We start from the raw sequence: 22,346 nt of genomic DNA on the forward strand, positions 1-22,346 counted from the left end.
GTTACCATCGACTACGTTACATTAGGTTAGGGGCATAAAAACTCAAGTGTAAAAAAAAACAAACCAACCTCTGCTAGTTGGCCACTAAAAAGCAGGGCAGGGCGACGCTGGTGAGCGAGCGCGGTAACGCGGGGGTGTGTTCGAAGAGGACAGGTAAGTCAGCGACTGTGTGTATAGGCGTGAGCGAAGGTCGTGAAAACATGTCGGCTTTGGTAATCATACATATTTTAATATCACTTGTTATGGTTTGATACTAGTAACGCTTCAGTTGCACACATAAAATACAGCTTTCGTACACTGTGTACAAATACATTGCAGTTGAGTTAGAAGCCAATTACCTTCAAAACTAAGCTTGTAAGCTTTTCCAATTTTAAGAAGAAAATGATGTACTACAGTTTCTTAACTGTCGCTCGTTACATTTTATTAGTTCTATATAATTCACACATGATATGTCATTCCCTTTACATACAAACACCATTTCTACACTACCTTTCGCGCCACTATATCGTAATAAGTGTATCTCTCCACTAAATAGTGTATCCGCCTCCACGTACAGTGAAGCTTAGATCGTAAACAACCTTTCTTAACTTTTACTATTCCCATTACCTGATTTTCACTCATCGTTCCTCACAAACTTAACCAAATTCTCCAATTAAAACGGTAAATTTCCTAAAATTGGTCTGGCGATACAGCAACAAACCCAAATTCAGTACCTTGAGTCGTAGTCTTACACACTTATTCGTATTGCATGTCTTGTTCGGGCGTAGAATCAACAACACACTTTGTTTGAAGCAGTCCACCAAAACTGCATCACCATGTGACAAAGGAAGAACGGGAACCGAACATACAGGCATCGCGACAAAACAACGATTTCTCCGATCAGGGTCTTCAGCGGAAAAAATATTATCGTCGCTGGCGGGCCGCCATCGGGAAAGTACTGCAAAACGGCATAAGCTGAAAATGCCCACATCCCGCCTTGACACCGCCGTGTTGGCGATCTGGCCCCTGAAGTAGGCAAATCGTCAATGAGGGAGGCATATACGGGCATTAACTGCCATAGTCTTACACACTTATTCGTATTGCATGTCTTGTTCGGGCGTAGAATCAACAACACACTTTGTTTGAAGCAGTCCACCAAAACTGCATCACCATGTGACAAAGGAAGAACGGGAACCGAACATACAGGCATCGCGACAAAACAACGATTTCTCCGATCAGGGTCTTCAGCGGAAAAAATATTATCGTCGCTGGCGGGCCGCCATCGGGAAAGTACTGCAAAACGGCATAAGCTGAAAATGCCCACATCCCGCCTTGACACCGCCGTGTTGGCGATCTGGCCCCTGAAGTAGGCAAATCGTCAATGAGGGAGGCATATACGGGCATTAACTGCCATAGTCTTACACACTTATTCGTATTGCATGTCTTGTTCGGGCGTAGAATCAACAACACACTTTGTTTGAAGCAGTCCACCAAAACTGCATCACCATGTGACAAAGGAAGAACGGGAACCGAACATACAGGCATCGCGACAAAACAACGATTTCTCCGATCAGGGTCTTCAGCGGAAAAAATATTATCGTCGCTGGCGGGCCGCCATCGGGAAAGTACTGCAAAACGGCATAAGCTGAAAATGCCCACATCCCGCCTTGACACCGCCGTGTTGGCGATCTGGCCCCTGAAGTAGGCAAATCGTCAATGAGGGAGGCATATACGGGCATTAACTGCCATAATCATTTCGTCTGCTCGCCCTTTTCCGACTCGTTGTAAAAGGAACACAAGCTTGCTGCTTGAACTTACTTTCCATATACTGTTCCGCTTGCAGGTTCTATATTACAAGAGTTATCTTACTAGTCGGCGAACCACCGGCGTTTTGGCGTTTGTCCGATCATCTTTACTGAGGTCGGTTCGTCCTCTGTTAGCCGACCTTCTTTCGGCCCCTTTACTTGTTGGCACGACGTCTCTTCGGCGTCTTTCCGACAACATTTGCCCAGGTCGGCCCGTCCGCTGTTTGCCGTCTTCTTCCAGAATGTTTGTCAAGGATCCTCTCGTACTTGTAATTTAATTTGAAAAATTAACTTCTCATATACCCTTTAAGTGCAGTCCCTTTACTACATTTCTTTTCATACATTTACCTTTTTTATGGTCGGCACGCCGTCAGTGTTTCGACATCTTTACAACCATCATTTGACGCGTTCGTTCCGTTCGCTGTATTCCGACTTTCTGCTGATTCCGTTTTCATAAGACGTATTTAATGGAATTATTGTCCACCCAGAAGTAAAACCTTCGAGCAGTTTCAATTTTTACTTCATCATTAAAGAAGATACAGGCTCTATTCATTTCCCAATATTCGACTCGTTGCCGCTGGTACGCGATATTGAAACTTTCGCTGACGTCATTTTTTCAAGAAATTGCCGGCAGTGTGTTTTTGCAGTCGTCGTCCGACTGTCTGCCGACTGTTTCGAGAAAGCTTTATACGAGAGAAAGAAAGCCTTAATTCGTATTTTAAAGCAACAAATTACCTTCTAATTCTCTTTGTTTTCTTTTGGTGAACGACTCTGTTTTTGCTCGTCGCGGTCGAAAATCGCGCGGAAATACGCCGGTGTCCGACGCCGGCAATCCGACCACGGCATTTGGTCGGCATGGATAAATTGTCCGACTGTAGGCGGCAGGATTCTGATGGGGTATGTATTAAAATGAACGGATTGTCTGCGATTAGACAGGAGTGACGAAAAGAATTTAATCCATTGCAGGGAAAAGTAAATATATGTTGCTTACTTATATACTAACGCCAGGGTTAAGGAAAACTAGCTAAAGTGTAAAATCTTTAAAGGGCACTCTCTGTCATGTCCTCACGAGGCAACCCAACCATAGACCATAAGACTGATGTTAGTCTTTTACTCTCACCACTCCCTTTAGCATCAAGTATTTTTATTTGTTTCTTATGTATATAAATTTCTTTCCAGAGGCGTTGATTTGTGGTCGATTCACTTCAAATGTCATGACTTACTTTTTAGTGAAATGTGTAAACAGAGCTTCGACTGAATCACTTATTGATCGAGCGCGACGAATCTACTATCAATCGTCTTAAAAACCTGATATTGTTTTCGGCCGATTTGATATGATCCATCGACACCGTCGGCTAGATCGCCTACTGAAAACACCTGTAACCATAAGTGTTCAGTGGGAGACAAGAAGTAGAGCGAACGTTCGGATCATAAATACTTTTGAAGTAATGATAACATATTACTTCTAGAATTGCATGGAAAAATTGAGTATGCATGAATTACAAATTGCGCTTTCTACAAAACATTACGGATAGAGAAGCTACACTTGAAACAATCAGAAGGTAAATCAACTTAGAGGTGAATATTGGAGAGGTATAGGCTAAAATATTAAAAGACTATTAGAGTCGCCAATCATGAAGTCGCAAAACAAAACAAAAATCTTTATTGACATGGTATACTACTTAACCAACTCATCCTGTAGAAACCTATGAAATTTCCAATTGATTTTAAATCGACCGGGCAGAGCAAGTCGACAAGTAGCAACCATTTTAGGTACAAATAATTAAAGAGAATCGAATGATCAAATATTGTCTAGTCGATTCGCTCGGACGGATACTGCAGAAAGTCGATTAGCCACGAGACTAACTAACTCTATGGCCTATGGAACTCGAAGGTTCAATGCCGCGTTCAGAAAATCTGTCCACTGACTTCTATCCTTAGTCAACTGGATCCAGTTTCTACTTGACGTTCCTATTTCTGCGAGATCCATCTTATTATTGTCTCCCCATCTGCGCCTTGGTCTTTCTAATGGTCGTTTTTCGATTGGTCTTCCAGTTAAGACTTTGAAAGCGTTCCTATTTTCTTCCATCCTGGCTACATAACCTGCTCACCTGAGCCTCCTATACTTGATGACCCTTGCAATGTTTAGTAAACGATATAAATTATGCAATTCCTCGTTATGAAGTTTCTGACATTCTCCATTTTCGTTCCTATTGGGTCCTAATATTCACCTCAGAATCTTGTTCTCAAATACTTTCAGCCAGGAGACTAAGTCGAATAAGCGAAAACATAGTTTCACTGGAAATAGAAGTAGGGCGCTGGATAAGAGATTATAAAACCTCGAGATAAGTACGACATTGCGAGAGTATTTAATTCTTTCCGTTCATGATGTTGAAATGTATAAACAAATCCTAAAATAATAACTGCATTGTTCTCCTTATTTTACGCTTCTCATCATACTTAACTTTCCTGCAAAGTATGGTTTAAGACATTAGCTGAAATCACAGATACACTACAAAATTATATTTTAATATATACTCACATACAGCGTACGGAATTTGAGGCGTCTCTACCTGTGGAAAATCACTGTACATGCCTTCACTTGGAGGGTTGAAAAGATAATTAAACACTGATCGTGTAGCACGCCGAGTGTTCTTTCCAAGATATTTCCCCAAGTCGAAAAATATTTCCCTCGCATGAGTGTCGTTGGCTCTGCCTGAAAACAAGAGACAAGTTAATCTTGTGAATATGATTTCTTAATCTCTTAAAACTTTGATCTGTCAGATTAAAAAGTTAAGCGTTCAAATACTTCATTTTAAGATATCACGTACCAGCATCACAAAACTTGTAAGATTAGAAATGTTTTAAACAATTTGTAAAATATTAGAAAGCAGAAATACTGACCCCATAGTACAGGTAGTTGGCTAATGATATCAGTACAATGTCTACATTTGTCATTAATAGAGACCGGATTCCTAGGCATTAAAAACCTGGGAAATAGGCACTTAAAATTTAAAAATAGGCAGTAAAATAGGCACTAAAATGTAACTCGAAATAATGAAGGTAAATACCTAATACAATTAAAAAATAACTTCAAGTCTTAGACAATGTTCAAAGATATAGAAACATGCCTATTTGTTAATATCCTCTTCTATTGTAAACATAAAAACGAAGCTTGACATGTATTTCAAGTATATTTGGTAAATACATTCTCTGCAGCACTTTATCACTAACTATAACAGCCCAAGTTTTATACACTTATCAGTACACACCGCAATCCAAAGTTTTACAGCACTTTATCAGTACACATGGCAGTTCAGAGTTTTACGACATCTTATCACTACAAGCAACACATATTTCTCGCCACAGGGAGAATCCTTTCTTGACTAAATTATATTTTTCATCAATAAAGTCTTATTTTGAATAAAATACATAAAATAGGCAACAATAGGCATTACAATCAATTATTTAGACAGGAATGGGCGAAATAGGTAAATTAGGCAAAATAAAATTGGTTTAAATTAAAACTATAACCCCATATATAAACTTCAAAACGTTATTTTTTTATCATATCTTTAATATTAAAGAATAGGCATTTTGTTCAACATCCGGTCTCTAGTCATTAAGATTGTAATTTTGTGATAAATAAACATATATTAGAATGATTAATAGTAATCACTATGCTATAGCAAAAGGTTTAGGATAGGAACACGGAACATAATTACCATGTTGCAGAAGAAATGAAACGAAATAACGTAAATTATTTAGAAGTTTCTGAAGTTAGATTGGAAGGTAATAAGGTGTTGAACAGCGAAGCATATAGAATGTTTTACTCAGATAATGAAAAGGGTGGTCATAATGATGTAGGAAGAATTCTTTCTAAGCGCATTCATAGAAGTCAGTAAAAGTACAAGTACAATTGAAGACTTTAGGGCAAAAACAGGTTAAGTCCAAAAAAAAATGAAAATGTAAAGGAGGTAGCTTCACAACGGTTTCCACTCATCCGATTTTCTTCAAACTTGGCACATATATAGTAGACCGAAAATAAATCGAAACGTATTTTTGGTTTCTTTCGAAAAATAGGTTAAGGAAGACAAAGGCCCCATTTTCAAAAAAGGGCCCCCTTGATTAAAAGGGCCAACTTAAAGAAACGAAACTCTGCCGAGGAAAAGATGACTTCAAAGTAGGAAATATGGGTTTTGTCGTTTTTGCGAGAAAAGGGTTGCAGAGGCCCTTCGAAATGACAAACGACCCCGCACAATCTTTATGGAAATTGGATTTCTGTGGAATTGCTTAAAACCATGTTATGTTGTAGATATGGTGTTCTTGAAAAAAAGTATCAATGAGCACAGCCACAAAGCACTGACCGTTTGGCCACTTTTTTGAAAACAGGCGAAGATGACGATGTTCTGGATTTTGGTAAAAATGACTAAACCCGTGATATGTTGTAGATACTGTCATGATGAAAAATAGTCTTAATGGGGATAACCACCAATTACTGACCGTTTGGCTACTACAGGGCCACTTTTTTGAAAGCAGCCAAAGATAACGATGTTCTGAATTTTTGTAAAAATGACTAAATCTGTTGTATGTTGTAGATATTGTGATCCTGATTAGAAGTCTTAATGAGGATAACCACCAATCACTGATCGTTTGGTCACTACAGGGCCATTTTTTGAAAGCAGCCGAAGATAGTGATATTCTGGATTTCGATGAAAATGACTGAAACTGTGATATGTTATAGATGTTCTGATCATGAGAAAAAGCCTCAACAGGCACAACCACCAATCACTGACCGTTTGGCCACAAAAGGACCACAGTTTTGAAAACACCAGAAGGTAACGTTATTCTGGATTTCGGTGGAATTGCTTAAAACTCTTATATGTTGTAGATATTCTGATGCTGAGAAAGAGTCTGAAAAATCACAACCATCCATCACTGAGCCTATCTTTTAAACCGAACAAGAGGAATTCGGTGCAATTGCTTAAAACTGTGATATGTTGGAGATGATGTGATCCTGAGAAAAACTCTCAATGGACATAACCACCAGTGAACATTTAGTAACTACGGGGCCACATTTTTTAAAATAGCAGAAGGTAAGAATACTCCGGAATTTTGGTAAAATTGTATGAAACCCTGAAAAGTCCGATCCCACAACCGGAAAAATGGATGAGAAGAGTAGCGGCCAACATCATTTAAGCACAGACAACACTCAGATGTTCATATTGCAGGACAAAGGAAAATCTTGGAAAGCCCTAGACAATTTTTCTCAGGGTCACGACATCTACAACATATCACAGTTTCATACATTTACACCGAAATCAAAAATATCGTTATACCCGGCTGTTTTAAAAAACCTGGATCTGTAGTCACCAATCATAATTCGATGGTTGTGTCTATTAAGGTTGTTTCTCACGATGAGAAGATCTTCAACATATCTTAGTTTTACTCAATCTTACCGAAATCCAGAACATCGTTATACTCGGCTGTTATCAAGAAAGTAGCCCTGTAGTGACCAAACGATTAGTGAATTGTGGTTATGTCCATTGAGTCTTTTTCTCAGGATAACAATATCTACAACATATCACGGTTCCAATCAGTTTAATCGAAATCTAGAATATCACTATCTTCGGCTGCTTTCAAAAAAGGTGGCCCTGTAGTGGCCAAACGATCAGTGATTGGTGGTTATCCCCATTAAGACTTTTCCTCATCACCACAATATCTACAACATATAACAGATTTAGTCATTTTTACCGAAATCCAGAACATTGTTATTTTCGGCTGTTTTCAAAAAGTGGCCCTGTAGTGACCCAACGATCAGTGATTGATGGTTATCCCCATTCAGAAGACTTTTTTCTCAGGATCTCAATATGTATAACATATAACAGTTTTAGTCATTTTTACTGAAATCCAGAATATCGTTATCTTCGCCTGTTTCCAAAAAAGTGGCCCTGTAGTGGCTAAACGGTCAGTGCTTTGTGGATGTGCTCATTGAGACTTTTTCTCAGGAACACCATATCTACAACATAACATGGTTTTAAGCAATTTCACCAAAATTCAATTTCCATAAAGATTGTGCGGGGTCCTTTGTCATTTCGAAGGGGGCCATAGCCCATGCAACCCTTTTCTCGCAAAACACCAAAACCCATATTTCCTACTTTGCAGTCATCTTTGCATGAGCAGAGTTTCGTTTCTTTAAATTGGCCCTTTTAATCAAGGGGCCCTTTTTTGAAAATGGGGTCTTGGCCTCCTTAAACTATTTTCCGGAAGAAACTAAATATGCTAACTAACTAAGTTACTAACTAAAGGAACTTGCCGATTTATTTTCGGTCTACTATATATGTGCCAAGTTTGAAAAAAACGGGACGACGAGAAACCCTTGTGAAGCTATCTCCTTTAGGTATGTCCATGGTAACTCACGTTACGTAATGACGTATATTTTGAAGAATATTAACCACAAATAAACTTAAAAGCTCCGTTTTTTTTTAAAGAAAGGAAAGTTGTCATATTTATACAGTAATTACCAAATATTGTCATTTTATATGATACAGCAAACCTAGGAGAAAAGAAAATACTATAGTAACTCACGTTACAAATTTTTTTCCCTACATTCAGAACCTGTGATTTTTCAGTACATTTTCTTTTGTCCTTGTATAGCTATGTACATGAAATTACAATGTAAGGTAGGGACACACATAATTTAATTATGGCAAAAACATTAAATTTTTATTTACATTTATGACTACTTATTTGAGTGGAATATGCACAGAGTCAGGTAACTCACGGTACGGTAACTCACGTTACATTTGTCAACGATCTTTTATTATTAAGTATAAGCAACATACATTTATAATAATTTGAAATAAGCATAGTTTAATTAAGTTGAACATTGAACTTTACTTTAAGAAAAGGTTTCATCAGTTATATAAAATTTTACTTGGGATACCAACAGAAAAAATAAGACCTATGCAATAATAAATAAAGCTTGTATAATATAATCAACATTAAAACTTAGTAGATAAAAGGTAACCTACGGAAAAGATAAGAAAATAGTAATTCTCTAAAAAAATGATGCCAGCTACATACAACTATATTTTTATCAAAAGGACAATTTGACTAAAAATTATAACTATATTTCTTTTATGAATTTTTGTCCCTGTTTCCGTGGACATACCCTTTACACTTTCACTTTTTGGACTTAACCTGTTTTTACCCCAAAAGTCTTCAATTCGTTGATGATAGGATTATGATGTTAAGACTTAAACGAAAAAAGAAAGATGTAGTAGTGACACAGGCATATGGACCGACGACTTCACATACAATTGAAGAAGTAGATGAAAATTGTGAGTAAAAAGAAGAAATTATAGACAATGCGAAGAGGAGTGAATGTATAATTGTAATGGGACATTTCAAAACAGTTGCGGGAGAGAAAGTGGAAGGTAGTGCTGAATACAAATATGGTTTAGGTGAAAGCAATGACAGAGGAGAGACAGTCGAAAATATTTCGGGTATTATATATATATAAAGGATTGTTATGAGAGTATACGGCACATTGCCTCATGATACTTTTTATAGTTCTGCATGTAATTACTTCAAATTTAGGAAACAACTCGACCGTATATAAGGGTGGATATACTCTATATTTCTGAAAACAGTCGAGCGTATGCCTACTAAAAGCTTTTATCCATATTGGTATATGCGGTAGTAATTATGTGATTATATTGTTTGGTTTCTTATCCAATACATAACCTACGTATTATAAGTAGGTTGGTTGCAAATGCAACGTCCACAAGGGCGTCATTTTCAAAGGCTAAAACGGAAAGAAAACAAGACCTGATTAATCAAAAAAATTGCAGTCTGAAACCATATTCTTTTGCATTGCCCATGAGACAGGTAACGATTGATATCCGTAGGGAACGTAGTCTGGAATTCTCAATGCGAAGAAATCCTCAACCACACGTTGCACCGGCCGATAAAAGGGCAGTCTTCCCTCCAAAGAAGTGGTAGTCAGTTGGAGAGATATTGCGAGAATACGGTGGGTGAAGAAGTGTTTCACACTGTAACTCATATAAAATTTGCATAATTCCTTGCGCGACAAGTACAAAAACTTGTCTGTTGATCTGCACTGTAACGATCTTGACTGATGGTTTTATCTCGATGGAGAAAGACGCTTTGAATTACTCGTACTATAGGCCATCGTACGAGAAACAACATATTCTGAGGTCTAGGAAACCGTCTAGGAAACCAACCATTATCCAGACCGTTTCCAATTGAGACAACAAATTCAGTTTTCATCTGAAGTGACGATTCTATGCAGGAAATTTTCCTGGTAATTCCTTATACTCACAGAACACCACGAATACATTTCCGAAGGTACACTTCCATTCTGTTCGTGAGGATCTATCCAAACATGAAGTTGGTCTGTGTACAGTTTGCTTAGTTGCAATGTCGTGTCACCGGAAGTAAATTCGCTGAATCAGTAGCGAATGGTGCGGTCATTGGCCATTTCTAGCATAAATACACTGTTAATACTTTTTCAGTTTGGTGTGCAGAAGTTCCTTCTTGAATAGTAAATAAAAATCATTCGCAATTGAGTGTTGTCTATGGTGCATTTTCGTATGACCCTGTTCAACAACTCACTGACTTTCGGCTGTTCGGATCTTTCTATCTGTTCTCTGGCCGCTTACAGAGTTTGTGATGTTAGTCACATGACCTTGATTCATGCTTGTGTTGTCGTTGCTAAGGTAGGATTTACTAATCTAATACCTTTCCGTGGAATCCCCTGAGTTTGTTAGTTAATGCTAGAACTACCAGGATATTAATTATACAAGAACTACAAAAGGGGTCATTTTGATCCCTTACGTTTCAAATGTTTTTTAGGTTGGAATTTAGCAATCCTTTGGCAACCAAGACTAGATGTGGCTGGATATAAAAATTAATATACTTCAAAAGCCACATTAGCTTCAACCAGTGGCGGATCTACTCCGGGGTCGGGGGGCTTAGGCTCCACCCAGAATAATTTAAGCTATTATTCTATTTTTGAAAGTTTATAGAAACTCATGATATACCTATCATGGTCATAAATAGTCAGGATATACCTACTCTTTACGTTCTAGATACGACACTGCGTTCAACCAGATATCAAACCCTTCCATACCCAAAGCGGTTGAACTATGTGTGTATAAATGTGCAGTTGAAATATTTTTAAAGATAATTTATTATACTAATAGATTACACATTTATTGAAAAATAATAGATACGAGCAAATAAACGTATACAAGTTTCAAGAGTAAATCAAGATTCTCACAGTAGTATTATCTTGAGGCCTATAAGTATAAATTTCAATGCGTATGTGAACAATACAACATATAAACACACACATCCAGCTTTGGTCCTAAAATACGATTTTTCAATCAACATTCTTGTAGCTTTAGTGCTTTACTCGAAAATCACAAAACATGGTGCTTATCTACATTCAGGGCATGTGCTGCACACGATGTACTTTGGAACCACATTAGTGCATGACCCACAGGCAAATTTCGTGTATCGGAAACACTGAACGAGAGTTTTGGTTCCCCGACAGTTCCCGATCTAGCACTTCTTCTTTGTGCAGGTAAAAGTTGTTGATGCTACTGGGAAATCTTCTATCGAAACACGCTTTTGTCTCACTTTCTCAGGAAGTTCCTTAACCAAATTGAGAAAAAAGTTCTGTCTACTAATATTCTTATTGGTAGTACATTTGTATATACATCACAGAGTTTATGGTGGTCTAATCTAGTAGATTATAACAGAGCTGTACCGTCATCTTCTGCTAGCAGCCTTGACAGAATATTTACGAGTCATCTGGTCCACAATGTGTACACAAACTTTTTACTGGTTGTAAAACAAAACTGTTTCAGGATTCTTCTTTTCGTCACAGTAGTAGTCCCCCCGTTATGTCCAGCCGAGTCAGCAAAAATTTTCTTGATTCTGATTGGCTGAGAGAGGTCACGTGACGTTAGGCCCCGCCCACGCGGGAAATTCAAATTTTCCAGGTCACGTGGTATGACGTCATGAGTCACCCTGCGGGGAAATCCCTCACCCCGGGATTTTTGAAATTTGTTCCCTTTTACGTGTAAGATGTGTGTTTCTGATTGGTTGATAGCTGTCACGTGATTTTAGACCCTGCGATATTTGAAATTCGTTCCCTTTTACGGGTAAGATGAGTGTTTATGATTCGCTGACAGAGGTCACATGATCTTAGGCTCAGGGATTTTTTAAAATTCGTTCCCTTTTATGGGTAAGATGAGTGGTTTGGTACCTTGAATTTGATTGGTTGATAGCGGTCACATGATCTTAGACCCTGGGATTTTGAAATTTGGGTATCCTCTTTGATGAGTACTTTGGTACTACGATACTGATTGGTTGATAGAGGTCACGTGATCTTAAGCCCTGTGACTTTTGAAATTCGTTCCCTTTTTACGAGTAAGATGAGTGCTTTGGTACCTCGATTCTGATTGGTTGATAGAGGTCACATGATCTTAGACCCGCCACACGGTGAACAGAATACGTGGGAAAACCCCATCACTCATTTGTTTCCATGTTACGGGTAAGATGATTGCTTTGGTACCACGATGTTGATTGGTTGATAGAAATCGCATAATCTTACACACCCACCCCAATGCTAGACATTCAGAGTGCTATGACGACGATCCACCCTAGACCTGGATTTTTTTAATGGTTATCCTTTTTGGTACCTTAAAGTTCCCATGGAGGGTTCAACCCCATCCTCAAATAACCCTTTTATGGTATCATGATATTGTACTGAAGTTTACATTAAATATTATCGTTCTCTTTGGCAGATAAGATGATTCTTACCTTGATGGAGATCCTGTCCTTGAATTAGTAGCCTATGCCTCTGGAAGTAACAATGGTGAAAGAGGGGTGTCGCTTGTAGATTTCTTATAACACATTGTTGTGAGTTTAAGCGATTTATTGCTCAGTAAGCGCTTCATTAATGGAAACAGTGTTGCCAGATTTTTCTTACCGAAACTGCTCCGATTCTTTTCGAAACGGTTCCGCAGAGTGCAAGAATTTTCAAACTAAAAATTTTTTCGAACTAAAAAAAATTTCAAAACTAAAAAATTTTAAACAAAAAGTTTCAAACAAAAAATTTTCGAACTAAAAATTTTGAAACAAAAATTACAAAAAAATTTCGAACTAAAAATTTAAACATTTTTTTGAACAAAAAATTTTAAACTAAAAACTTTCGAACTAAATTTTCAGATCAAAAATTTTTCGAACAAAAAATTTTCGAACCAAAAAAATTTCAAAAAATTTCGAACCAATTTTTAAAAACAAGTTTCGAACTAAAGTTGTAAACCACATCTAAAAATTTTCAAATCCAATTTTTTTCGAACTAAATTAAAAATCAAATTTTGGACACTAAAAAAATTCTTTAATTATTTTTTCGAACAAAATCATGTAAACCAAATCTTGAATATATTTTCCACCTTAAATTTTCAAGATTACCATGATTTGAAAACAAGTGTTCAAGGTTTCAAGAAATAATAAAACATATTTTTTTTTCAACTTGTTGTATTTTAACGAAAGGTATGTGCTCTTCTCATACAATTTTATTAACATAATAAATACAGGATCTAGTTTAATGAATATGTTGGACGTGTCATCATCTTCGAATGTTGTAGACGTATCCTGTAAAGAAAAAGAAGAAACGACGGATTACTTTATGAATTTCTTTTTTTTCTGAAACAATAAAAATGAGTCAATATTGATAAGAGAGAAATAAAACTTACTCGTAAATGATGGATGTGCTTAGGCTCATCTTCCTCCTCGGGTACAGGATCACTGCATTTTTTTCACCGATGGATGTTTATGAACTCTTCTGGGTACTGCATTTTTCTTGGTGTTGCTCCTTTATGGTCAAGGTTCCTCCTTGGATACGAGATGACTGCATTTCTTCCACTGATGGTTGTGTTGATGGTTTATGAACTCTTGTGGGTACTTCATTTTCTTCTTGGTGTTGCTGCTTTGTGGTTAAGGAAGGGAAAGAAGAAAAGGAAAAGGAAAAAAGAAATGGCGGCCTTATTGGGTGTTTACAGTTTTTTCTTCTTCATCTTCTTTTTCCAGTTCCATCTTCTGTTTTTTAACGTACCCGTACGGAACCGTATCATAAGAATTGAATTCTTTAAATCGACGTTTTGTGTACTGGATACTGTACATTTTTTCTTCTTTGCGTGTGACGATGGTATGGTCTTTGGTCCTGCATATTTTATGGGGGATAGTGATGGTGACTTGTCCACGGCATTGATTTGTAATCATTTCTTTTAGCGTGTTGAAATTTAATTGTTGTCCTGCATTGTAATTTAATGTAAATCCTCTAATTTTGCATATGTAACTGGTGACGTTGGTATCCGGATTGTATATTTCTAGGCTGTAATTTTTTGGTCCTCCACTGACAAATGTCTTGATGTATGCTCGTGGTCCGTAAGATTCCATCTCATTCGATAAGCATCCCAAGTACGTAGAAGGTTCAATGGTTGGCTCCCCGGGCTTCTCCGTAAATATTACAGAATCCGTGTCGAAATATAAAACACGTTCCTGCAACATTTCCAGGTACTTGTACAGTTCCAGACGTGCCTGACATGTTGTAAATGCACCTAACACGACATTGGTGTTTCGGTTTTGAACAGGCACATGTTCATTGTACTCCCAGAACGCATACAACATCGTATCATTGATGGGTACAATTTGATGGAGTTTAATGTCGGGGGAAGTGAGTTTTTCATAAAATTCTTCCGCCCGATCAATAATTGTGGTCTGGCTAAAGTTTGTACGCTGGCAAAGCTTTCCCCATAGAGAGTTCCCACAAAGCTTAGATAAACTTCTTCGTGCAGGATTATTTTCAATTTTGGACGGATCCAATGCAATACCTTCACGCTCCAGGACGGTTTGTATGAATTTTGATTTGTCTTCTTCGGTCACACAGGAACTAGGCCAGCCAGACGCTTCCATTTTTGATTTTAAAAATGTATTGATATATTCCGTGAACAAGCCACCTGTTTTCGTGATGGGATCATATTGTTCAATGTCATAATCCCAAATTTCAAAAATTTCCACTGGTTGATATCCTAATTCTACTGCTTTCTGGATTTCATATGATACCCATGTTCCAGTGAGGCATCGCTCCTGATCGTTGTGTGTACACGTTGCTGTAGGGTCTGGGTTCATTTCTTCGGCACACGCAGCACACAGTGGAAAGAGTAGTTTCTTGTTACATCGGAAAGGCAGGAGACCATGATAAAGATGGCGACTTGGTAATATCGACATTTTGATTAGACCATTGACTTTATTTATTGGTGGTATATTTTCATCACCCTGTAGATAAATTCGTGGATGGCCTACAGGGTATTTAGCACACTTATTTATGTAAGGATAAAGCGAGACAATATCGAAATATTTTATTACTTCCCCCGCTTTTTCGTCGACTTGGTGGTACAATTTCACGCAATTGGTCCTTCCTCCAAAAAAACTATCTCTTGGATTTAATGGTCTGCGGTTCATGTACGGGTGATTCTTCAGATACGTCGCCATTGCAGGATTTTGTTTTAAGAACTGATTAAATTCGCACTCCCACATTTCATGTACAATGTACCCCAATTCACGCAGTCTTGCATTTTTTCTTTGCGTTCGTTCATAACGGAATTCCATGGTGTCTTCTGGATTGCTGTAGATGGGCTGATTACGGCCTGTAGTAAAACATACTTTACACCCGTGATAAAAGCAGCCGGCATGCTCGTAGACGTGCTCCTCTAACGTCTCAGGATCTTGGTAGTACCCATCAACATGGAATCCCGCAATAAACACTTCTTTTTGTCGGGCCGCATGTAAGATTTGTTTTTCTTCGGTTTTTTCAATGTAGGCCAGCCATTGCATTGCAGCGATCGATTGGGTACTTCTCCATCGATAGCCATGTGCCGGTAGAATTCCTATGGTGTTGGGTTTAAGGAAATTCCGGCGGAATACTAAATTGGAAGCACTGGCAATCGTGATCGTCTCCAAGAAGGGATTCACTTTGGTTTCTGTTTCAAATGACGTCATAAACGAAACGCATGCTTGTCGCAGTACATTGACATCTTGAATACAATACTTGAGAATTTCTTTCTGAAAATCAAACGTGTCATTACGATGATCGTTGTACCAATGCATGAACTTGTTTCTGTCTTCGACGGCCATTTCATCTGCACCATAATACTTTGTTTCTGGAAGTGGTCCAATATACGATTGATTCTCCTTGGTGTTGAAGAAATGCGGGAAGTAGCCTTTGGTTGCGGGTAAATTGAACGCTTTTGACAATTTACTTAATGCCATAGGTAGGAAGTTCAACGAGTCAATGAACGTCAGATTATTCAACGTTAAACTCAGTATCTTGGTCCCATTTAATATGACGTCAGGTCTCCATTGGCATTGTTCTACCATGGTCTTTAGGATAAAATGTCCATCGTATCCCTTAGCGTTGTGCGCGACACAGAAAATCCTATTTATATTGGGACGACGTTCCCGCAAGTACTGGAGAAAATCATAAACTGGATCCTCTCCTTGGAAAATATGCTGGCGCTGACCACACGTACTGCAAGACTGCTGGATATTATCGTTTTCAACACATGCGTAACATACTTGTTGTGCAACCAATAAATTTGGAATGTGTACATACGTATTATCGCCAATATTCGTGTCCTGCATAGATTCTATATCATAGAATATCAACAAGGCTTTCTTTGCGTGCATGAGTGAAGGAACACCAGGTTTCAAGCATTGGCGATCAGGAAGCATAAAACATTGATGGGATCCTGGAACAATCTTCTTACAAACATTGCAAAAGATCTCATTGCAATCATGAAGTCGTTGTCCTGTATGCACAAAAGAATATACTCTGTAACATCTAGTACATTGCTTCACCATTTTGCATACAGGTTCCCCTTGATGATATACAATATTACGATGATTGTTAAAACATTCTTCGCCGTAAAATTGCCGATTGCAGTCGTTGCAAAATATCGGCGTTTGGTTCTTGTCGCATAGTGGTCTCTGTAAACATTTGGAGCACGTAACAGGACAATTTTTTACATGTTCATTGCGTTTACTATACTTTTTATGGCACGCTTCACAGTAGAACTTGGTTGCAAAACAAGCAGTTAAGGATTGGATGATGTCAAAATGGCCAGCCAAACAAATCAAATTTATGGGAGTGCGATTTTCATCGTTGGGCCCCTCGTACATGATGTCACGGCCTGTGAAACTAGTATACACAGTAATTTTATATTCTTTGAGGTATGCCTGGAATTGTCGAATTTCATTTACACTGGCACCATGATCCAAATTGACTCCTGCATTTGAACACAACGCATCAACTTCATCGTCCACAATACATTTCGATTGATGTTGATACTGCTTATGTCGTTTCACATCTACATTCTTGTATTTTTTCAGGCCAATAGCAATAACAAGGGCGTACGCCAGGCACCTTGAATCTTGATTTTGTACACGTACAATCCCTCGTTTGCAACGTAACAATTCTTCGTTTTGAAGTATTCCTTGGGCTAAACGATCTCCATATCCGTATCCTCTTGGAATATCCACACGATGAAAATGCACGGTAAATGGTTCGTGCAGGAGAAATGAATTGTTACTTTGTAACACTCTTTCGAACGAGGCCCACATCGTTTCCAGTGTCAGGTTTCGTGCTTGGCGAAAACTCACCCAAAATGGTTTATTGGTATTGCGTGGTGATATTACTGATAAACCAACCATCGCCTCATCGTCGACATTGGCTAACAAATGGTCCAGCATTGCTTGGAAACTATTATGCACATACTGTATGATATCGGTTCCTACGGGCGGTGCGTTGAATTGAACTTCGAGCATTCTGCCTTCAATGTTAAATCGTCTATAATGACGAGTGATTTCATTGCGAACAATAAAACCCGATTCGGCCATGGTTAATAAAAGGAGAAAACAAACAAACAGGTACAATTACGGTAAAACAAATATGTAATGTGGGAAAAAAAGGAATTGAGCAGCGTGAATTTACTACAAAAGAAAAGAAGAAAGAAAAATCTTAATCACCTGATAAACAGGAAATCATAACATTCATGATAAATTCTTAACTAAGCAATTCATGTAAAGGTCCTAAGTTTGATTCCTGGCGGTGACGTTCAGAATCTCATTATGAAAGCATATGTACTAGAAATCAAAGTTTTTTTTTAAAATAATTATGTTACTGAAATGAGTGTTTTATTGCTGTCAAACTCGAGAGCATTACATCAGCATTTAACTGACCTACCATTCTATAGTGATAAAAAGAATGCATGAAATGAATGAATGTTTCATCAGTGCTGAGATGTGACAAAGTACGCGTAAGCATTTTTTCTACTCACAACGACCTTTAAATGATGCGTTTGCAAGTTGAAGAGACTCATCGAACATTAACGATACACATACGTAATTGTCGAAACAAAATCTGTATAGCGTATTTTTTTTATTATTATTGTGACTAAGCGATTAGCGTACATGGTTCGTACGTGGAAGGTCCTGGTTCAAGCCTCGGTGGGTTTGCTTTCCACGTCGGGGGGCATGTCAAGCCTTTTCTGTAATTTAATATTCTCACACGTTATCATACATTCTTTTCAAAACTAAGCTAAATGACTGACGTACACACCTCATAATACATAAACGTACATAAATCGTCTATAATGTCGAGTGATTTCATTGCGAACAGTAAAACCCGATTCGGCCATGATTAAAAAAATGAAAACAACAAACAGGTACGGTAAAACAAATATGTAATGGGAAAAAAGGAATTGAGCAGCGTGAATTTGAGTTGATTTTTTGATTTTTTAGTTTAGCGTCCCTTTCAGCAGCGAGGCTATATGAGACGTGGACCTACTGATTAACGTGGAATCCGAACCACATGAGCTCCCGCCGGGAATCGAACCCTGGTCTCCCACGCCAAAGGCGCGTATGCTAACCGCTTAGTCCAGGAAATCATAACATTCATGATAAATTCTTAACTAAGCAATTCATGTAAAGGTCCTGAGTTTGATTCCTGGCGGTGACGTTCAGAATCTCATTATGAAAGCACATGTACTAGAAATCAAAGTTTTTTTTAAATAATTATGTTACTGAAATGTGTGTTTTATTGCTGTCAAACTCGAGACCATTACATCAGCATGTAACTGACCTACCATTCTATAGTGATAAAAAAAAGAATGCATGAAATGAATGAATGTTTCAACAGTACTGAGATGTGATAAAGTACGCGTAAGCATTTTTTTTTCTACTCACAACGACCTTTAAATGATGCGTTTGCAAGTTGAAGAGATTCACCGAACATTAACGTTACGCATACGTAATTGTCAAAACAAAATCTGTATAGCGTAAATCTTTTAACCAAATATTCATGCACTCTTTTTTATTTAAGCGGTTAGCGTACATGCTTTCTAACGTGGAAGGCCCTGGTTCAATCCTCGGTGGGGTTTGCTTTCCCACATCGGATCGCTGTCAAGCCTTTTCTGAAATTTAATATTCTCACGCGTTATCATACATTCTTTTCAAAACTAAGCTAAATGGTTGACGTACACGCCTCTGGCCTTGGTTCAATCCCAGGTGATTGCTCGAATATCACGTTAAGCTGAAGGGGCCGCTAATGCTTTCAAAGGGAATCGAACCATATTGTTCTCAGGCATAGTTTTTAATATTCTGTAATCCATTCTTTTCAAAACTAAGCGTACACATTTTTCTGGCCATGGTTCAATTCCCGACGGGCGCTCGCTAAAGGGATGCTAAACCATATCATTTTCTCGTGCTTACTTCTAATGTGTGGGGGTTCCTGATTCGTACTCCAACTTTCCCATTCCACTAATTTCTTCATAGTCTAAATATTTCGTACTAAAAGTAAAACAGTGTATTCGTGATCCGCCCACAAATATAAAATAAAAATGATTTTCGAATCTTGTGTGAAAAATAAAATCTCACTGAACTTACCTCAAATTCAATGAACAAAAAGTCGGTGCAGTAAAGCTTCTTAAATGAAGACACTTTTAAAAGTAGACCTTATCACTCGATAGTTGAGAGCGGTGTAGGATTTGAAAAATGAAATTTAGATTTTTATTTAGGTCGTTGTGAAAACGATGTCACCGTCAGCCAATCAGAAACGAGGAAATTTATAAAATGACATCACAACGAACCAATCAAAACGCTCGCTGCTTTTGTCATGAATCACGAACCAAAACGATGTGTAACAATCGATCGTGACGTCATTCACGTTTCTCAATAGTATCGCAATTCCGATCCCAAAATGCTTTCTGTCAGGATCATGTCACTACTTGTCGTAACTGTGACGACATTTCATTTTCCTCATATTCCATACGAGAATGTCAATGTTTGCTTTTTTCCATGAATCATGCTGACACGTTCGTAGTAAAACTAAAGTAATGCGATCCGCTGACGTTTGCATTTTCAATCATATGTGCTTCTATGTCGTCACACAAAGAAGTCTATCAGCATTTTATTTTAATCCACGAACGGAAGCGTTACACTGTCAGATTTATTTTCTTAAAGTATAAGTGTATCCTTTTCAAGGACCATGGTTCGAAACCCACCAAGCATAATTAAAACCGAATTCATTCATAGCTAAGCGGTTAGGATACACATCTTTGGTTTGAAAGACCTGAGTTCGATTCCTGGAGAAACATTTCTTAGGATTTTTCTAAAACTTGGTTTAAATTTCTAGTTCGAAAATTTTAAAAGTTTAGTTCGATAAAAAGTTTGATTTGAAAATTTTTAGATGTGATTTACATCTTTAGTTCGAAACTTTTGTTTTTAAAAATGTTTTAGTTCGACAAAATTTTGTTTCAATTTTTTAGTTCGAAATTTTTTTGGGGTTCGAAAATTTTTTGTTTGAAACTTTTTTGTTTCAAAATTTTTAGTTCGAAAATTTTTTGTTTGAAAATTTTTGTTTAAAATTTTTTAGTTTTGAAATTTTTTTAGTTCGAAAAAATTTTAGTTTAAAATTTCTTGTACTCTGCGGAACCGTTTCGAAAAGAATCGGAGCAGTTTAGGTAAGAAAAATCTGGCAACACTGTTTCCATTAATGAAGCGCTTACTGAGCGTTTAAAAAAAAATCGCTGAAACTCACAACAATGTGTTATAAGAAATCTACAAGCGACATCCCTCTTTCACCATTGTTACTTCCAGAGACATAGGCTACTAATTCAAGGACAGGATCTCCATCAAGGTAAGAATCATCTTATCTGCCAAAGAGAATGATAATATTTAATGTAAACTTCAGTACAATATCATGATACCATAAAAGGGTTATTTAAGGATGGGGTTGAACCCTCCACGGGAACTTTAAGGTACCAAAAAGGGGAACTAAATTCTAAAATCCAGGATCACCGACATATCGCTCTATATTTCACTCATGGGCTGTGGGGGGTGCTAAGATCATGTGACTTCTATCAACCAATCAAAATTGATGTACCAAAACATTCATCTTACCTGTAAAAGGAAACAAATGAGTGAGGGGGTATTCCCATGTAATCTGTTCACCGTGTGGCGGGTCTAAAATCATGTGACCTCTATCAACCAATCAGAATCGAGATACCAAAGTATACATCAGAAAGGACACCCTAATTTCAAAAATCCTAGGATCTAAAATCACGTGATCTCTATCATCCAATCAGAATTAAGGTACCAAAGCACTCATCTTACCCGTAAAAGGAAACGAATTAGTGATGGATTTCCCCGCAAGGGTAAAACATGACGTCATACCATGTGACCTGTTCAGCGTGTAGCGGGTCTAAGATCATGTAACCTCTATCAGCCAATCAGTATCGTAGTACCAAAGTACTCATCAAAGAGGATACCCAAATTTCAAAATCCCAGGGTCTAAGATCATGTGACCGCTATCAACCAATCAAATTCAAGGTACCAAACCACTCATCTTACCCATAAAAGGGAACGAATTTTAAAAAATCCCTGAGCCTAAGATCATGTGACCTCTGTCAGCCAATCATAAACACTCATCTTACCCGTAAAAGGGAACGAATTTCAAATATCGCAGGGTCTAAAATCACGTGACAGCTATCAACCAATCAGAAACACACATCTTACCCGTAAAAGGGAACAAATTTCAAAAATCCCGGGGTGAGGGATTTCCCCGCAGGGTGACTCATGACGTCATACCACGTGACCTGGAAAATTTGAATTTCCCGCGTGGGCGGGGCCTAACGTCACGTGACCTCTCTCAGCCAATCAGAATCAAGAAAATTTTTGCTGACTCGGCTGGACATAACGGGGGGACTACTACTGTCACCACTCATTACTTGTATGTCAGTGTGAAGGGCACTCAATGTGTTTTGTTTTTCTAGCATTGCTATGCGGTGAGTGCAATATCGTCCATGGTTTTGAGTACGTCTGTAGTATACAAATCTTTACTATGGAAACGTTCTGAAGTTAGAATTTCCCTCGTATTGTTCGGCTAGTATCAATAAAATTTATTTC

General features: G+C 37.9%; 1 protein-coding gene across 1 annotated transcript in view; it reads right to left on the reverse strand.

Moving 5' to 3' along the window:
• Window positions 1-22,346, reverse strand: part of LOC145689689 (uncharacterized) — a 177,307-nt gene that overhangs the window by 66,829 nt on the left and 88,132 nt on the right. The window contains exon 7 of the mRNA XM_081763886.1: window positions 4,327-4,500. Within this exon, the coding sequence (XP_081620012.1) occupies window positions 4,327-4,500 (174 nt within the window). The remainder of the gene's footprint in view (window positions 1-4,326; window positions 4,501-22,346) is intronic.

This window comes from Thermobia domestica, chromosome 7 (assembly GCF_964235325.1).
Source record: "Thermobia domestica chromosome 7, izTheDome1.hap1.1, whole genome shotgun sequence".
In the NCBI taxonomy this organism is placed as follows: domain Eukaryota; kingdom Metazoa; phylum Arthropoda; class Insecta; order Zygentoma; family Lepismatidae; genus Thermobia; species Thermobia domestica.